The 5000-nt window shown below is 46.6% G+C and overlaps 1 protein-coding gene across 1 annotated transcript in view; it reads right to left on the bottom strand.

Annotated features, from left to right (window-relative positions):
* Positions 1-5000, bottom strand: part of ptprk (protein tyrosine phosphatase receptor type K) — a 351066-nt gene that overhangs the window by 192043 nt on the left and 154023 nt on the right. The window contains exon 6 of the mRNA XM_063223773.1: positions 2029-2203. Coding sequence (XP_063079843.1) covers positions 2029-2203 — 175 coding nt within the window. The remainder of the gene's footprint in view (positions 1-2028; positions 2204-5000) is intronic.

A 5000-nucleotide genomic window follows, 5' to 3' on the forward strand; every position in this document is an offset into this window, starting at 1 on the left:
CTCTCGCGCTGCCGAGATCCATTTCTCTCTCTCCATCTCTCTGCCTCTGTCTCTCTTTTTCTCCCTCTCCATCTCTCTGCCTCTCTTTCTTTTTCCCTTTCTCCCTTTCTCCGTCTCCATCTCTCTGCCTCTGTCTCTCTTTTTCTCTCTCTCCATCTCTCTGCCTCTGTCTCTCTTTTTCTCCCCCTCCATCTCTCTGCCTCTCTTTCTTTTTCCCTTTCTCTCTCTCTCCCTGTCTCCCTCCCTCTGCCTGTCTCCCTCCCTCTGCCTGTCTCCCTCCCTCTCTCTCTCCCTCTCGTTCTTTCTCCCTCCTTCTCTCGGCCTTGCCCTCTGGGCAGCGTTAACAATAAGATTTGTATTACATCCATTCAGATAAACAAGAGACTGCTCAGGGATTTTTTTCTCTCCTCTACCCTCATGTGTGTAAGACTGTGTGTGTGAGGGGAAAGTGAGAGATAAGATGAGAGTGTGTGTGTGTGTGTGTGTGTGTGTGTGTGTGTGTGTGTGTGTGTGTGTGCGTGCGTGCGTGCGCAGAGGCTCTCCCTTAATTCTGCAGTTGGTGAAGGTTATGCAAAGCTATTCAAAGAAGCAAAACCTCACACACCCCCCCCCCCTCTCTCTCACAGACACACACACACACACACACACACACACACACACACACACACACACACACACACACACACACACACACACACACACACACACACACACACACACACACACACACACACACACACACACACACACACACACACCCCCTCTCCCTCTCGAGGTGTGTGCTACCGTGGCCTGGGTGCCACAATGCCACCGACCCCATTTGAGTGGGATTTACACAAACAGATTTCAAACATCACAACAACCGAGAGGCCGGCTCCTCAGAGCGTCCCCTGCGTCCCTGTGGCCAAGCTGATTTAAATATAATATAATATAATATAATACAATATAATATAATATAAATATAATATAATATAATATAATACAATGTGGGGAAAACGCTACTACTGGATTTGAATAAGCAGATGCTGTGGTGAAGCTGTGTCGTTGGTGTACTCTGTAAACCCGCGAGGGGCAGCTCGAGAATTTTAACTAACAAAGCAGCCGCTTATACGAAGGGAGAGGAGAGGCGGCGACAAATCCACCACCTGCCAAAATCTCCTGAGAGATCTTCACATTTTTTTTATACAGTATAACAATGACACCTTACAAACCATGAAAAAGGGTTTTATAACGTTGCATGCTGGGTTGATATAGTAGCAGTACAACTAATCCTTGATGCATGCCGGAGTAAGACTCTGAATCAACACCTCAGACAAAAAATAATTCGGGTAACTGGTGAGTAAAGGAATGAGTGGTGTGATCGATTATAGCTTCAACCAGATGCGCATTTTGTCACCAGGCTAGGCAGGCAGGCAGCCGCTTGTGGCCCTCCAAGCCCCTAGATAGTGAATAACAGCCCATATTTTACTACAGTAGTGGTGATTTTGGTGCAAATGTTCAATCTTTTGCATTTTCGCTTGGGGCCCCACCTGGACCTAGAATCGCCTCTGCCTATAGATGGTGATTAACAGCTTAAACTACAGTAGTGGCGATCGTTTTGAAATTTCTCTTGGGGCACCAACTTGCCCAAAAATCGTCTCTGGTTTCAACCAGTAGCATGCGGAGGAATTTCAGGAGTGCAAGCTAGACACGCATCTCTCTCTGAGAAATGGTTTGGCAACGCTATTTAACCAGACCAAAGTCCTGAAATTGCATTTATGCTTCACCCGTGTAAGGGGGCAGCCCCCAATGGTGCCCCAAGGGCGCAGAGCAGCGGGACGGTGCCATGCTCAGGGTACCTCAGCCATGGAGGAGGATGGGGGAGAGCACTGGTTGATTACTCCCCCCCCCCCACCAACCTGGCGGGTCTGGAGTCGAACCGGCAACCTTTGGGATACAGTCTGACGCCCTAACCGCTTACCCATGACTGCCCATCTTACCCACGACTGCCCATACGACATACGACACACTTATTTCAACAGTACTCACCTCTGACTATCAGCCCAGCGAAGTTGGACACTCCAGAGCCCTGTTCTGATTGGGTGACGCAGCGGTAGAGATCTTGGTCCTGGTTGGTCACCTCCTTCAGCTTGAAGGACGCCGCGAACCGGCGGTTGCTGATGGTCTTGGTCTCAGTCACGGGGATGTCATCGCCGTTCCTCCTCTGGAACAGGAAGAGGAGCAGCGGGGGAAAAAATCAACCAAAATTTAAGAATTTATGGGCTTCTTGCCCTATATTTGAATTGGACAGTATGATAGGAGACTGGAGGCGAGTTGGGGAGAGAGATGGGAGAGGATCGGAAAATGACCTCAGGGCAAAATTTATGATTCTTAACTTGATCCTAAATAAATATTTTGTGAAATGGCATTCTACTGTTCGACTGAAAAACAAAGAAAACACCATCGTGTCTGAGAAACTTTTTTTTCACAATTTCTTTCACCTTAGAGTGAACTGAGCTGCCGCCCGCTCCGCAATCCATCCACCCAAAACCCGGAGATAGATGTCACAGCCAATTAACATTGAGTGCGGACCGCTCGAAAGTGTAAACAGGCGTTCTTGCAGCAGTCAGTTCATTACCCGTTTATCCATGACACCTCCCCCTCAGCTCTCAACACGGCACAGTCAACGCAACAGCAGACGAGACGAGACGAGACCAGACGAGACCAGACCAGACAAGCTCTGGACGGACCACATGGCTGGATTGGCCATGTGGCATACAGGGCATTTGCCCAGTGGATTGTTAAAGGGTTAGGATCAAATTTGGCAATTGGTAGCCCAGTTTCAATGAGCAGCATAGTTGCAGTACCCTTTTTGACCATTTCCTGCAGAGTATCCCTTTAAATATTTTTTGGCCTGATCCTCTCCTCAATGGCATCAGCCTTTTGACTGTTGCGATCAAAATAGTTCATATCAGATGACTAATACTGTTGCCACCGGCTTATTGTCGTCGTCTGTCTCAATGCCTGATGACGGGGCTGGACTGTCTGGCCTACAGGGTTTGCGGTGGCCCGACGGTCCACAGGGACTACTGCTACTGCTGTTGTTTTTGCAGCTGTGGGTGGGTGGGTCATTTTTTATTTTCCCTTTTCACCCTTTTTGTTTTCACCATTTAGAAGGGCCCAGCCCATTATAAGCCAATGGAGTGAGGCGGCCATAATATCGTAGTTCTCCTTTGGCCAGGAGCATAAGAGTGAAACCCCTAGGTCTTGCAACATTTCGGTCTACGTATTGGCCTTCAAACAACTAGACTGCTTGTGCAGTCGCCTTCGACTGCTTAAGGTATATCCCCGAAACGCGACGCTTCCAGTCCCCAATCATTCCTACCACTCCCGTCCACCTTTTCATGAACGTTTATGATGAATACAAAATATAAAATAAATATATTTAATATCTATACATAGATCAATGACGTGCATAGGCTTAAAACCAAATGACTATTGTGAAAATGAAGGGAAAAATGGGGCAAATGGTAACACTGTTTTAATGGTTCACTATTACAGTGGATATACCACATTAGGTACAGTGTAATAACCAGTGCAACAATATTTAATACCACGTCATACCAGTGTGACACCATGTACCAATTTTGTACTTATATCATGTAGGCTATTTGTGTGTAAGTGGTATTACATGGTATTGCATATTTGTACACTGGTATTACACTAGTATTACATGGTATTGCATATTGTTACACTGGTTATTACACTGTACCTGGTATTGCCTATTTTTACACTGGTATTACACTAGTATTACATGGTATTAAATATTGTTACACTGGTTATTACACTGTAGGCCTACCTGATATGGTAGATTCACTGAAATGGTGAACCATTAAATTAAGGAGTTACTGGGCAAATCAATCCACCCAGTCAGAAGTTATGGGCCAAATAAAAATTCCACCATTTTGAAAGTGTTGACCTCCAAACTCGAATCAGTTCATGAACCTACCCTGCAGCATTCACACACCAAATCTGGGACAAATCCATCCACCCGGTCAGAAGTAATGGGCAAAACAAAAATTCGGCCATCTTGAATTCGGCCATCTTGAAATTGTTGACCTCCAAACTCGAATCAGTTCATGAACCTACCCTAGAACATTCACACACCAAGTCTGGGACAAATCCATCCACCCGGTCAGAAGTAATGGGCCAAACAAAAATTCGGCCATCTTGAATTCGGCCATCTTGAAATTGTTGACCTCCAAACTCGAATCAGTTCATGAACCTACCCTAGAACATTCACACACCAAAATCTGAGACAAATCCCTCCACCCCGTCAGAAGTTATGGACCAAACAAAAATTCGGCCATCTTGAATTTGGCCATCTTGAAAGTGTTAACCTCCAAACTGTAATCAGTTCATGAACCCACCCTAGAGCATTCACACACCAAATCTGGGACAAATCCAACCACCCGGTCAGAAGTAATGGGCCAAACAAAAATTCGGCCATCTTGAATTCGGCCATCTTGAAATTGTTGACCTCCAAACTCGAATCAGTTCATGAACCTACCCTAGAACATTCACACACCAAATCTGGGACAAATCCATCCACCCGGTCAGAAGTTATGGACCAAACAAAAATTCGGCCATCTTGAATTCGGCCATCTTGAAAGTGTTAACCTCCAAACTGTAATCAGTTCATGAACCCACCCTAGAGCATTCACACACCAAATCTGGGACAAATCCATCCACCCGGTCAGAAGTAATGGGCCAAACAAAAATTCGGCCATCTTGAATTCGGCCATCTTGAAATTGTTGACCTCCAAACTCGAATCAGTTCATGAACCTGCCCTAGAGCATTCACACACCAAATCTGGGACAAATCCAAACATCTGTTCAAAAGTTATCGCGTTAACGCGAAAGACCTTATGCGGCGGCGGACGCGGCGGCGGCGGCGGCGGCAGCGGCGGCGGACGCGGCGGCGGCGGCGGTGCACGCAAAACCATTACATCCCCGACGCT

This window comes from Engraulis encrasicolus, chromosome 18 (genome assembly GCF_034702125.1).
Source record: "Engraulis encrasicolus isolate BLACKSEA-1 chromosome 18, IST_EnEncr_1.0, whole genome shotgun sequence".
In the NCBI taxonomy this organism is placed as follows: Eukaryota; Metazoa; Chordata; class Actinopteri; order Clupeiformes; family Engraulidae; genus Engraulis; species Engraulis encrasicolus.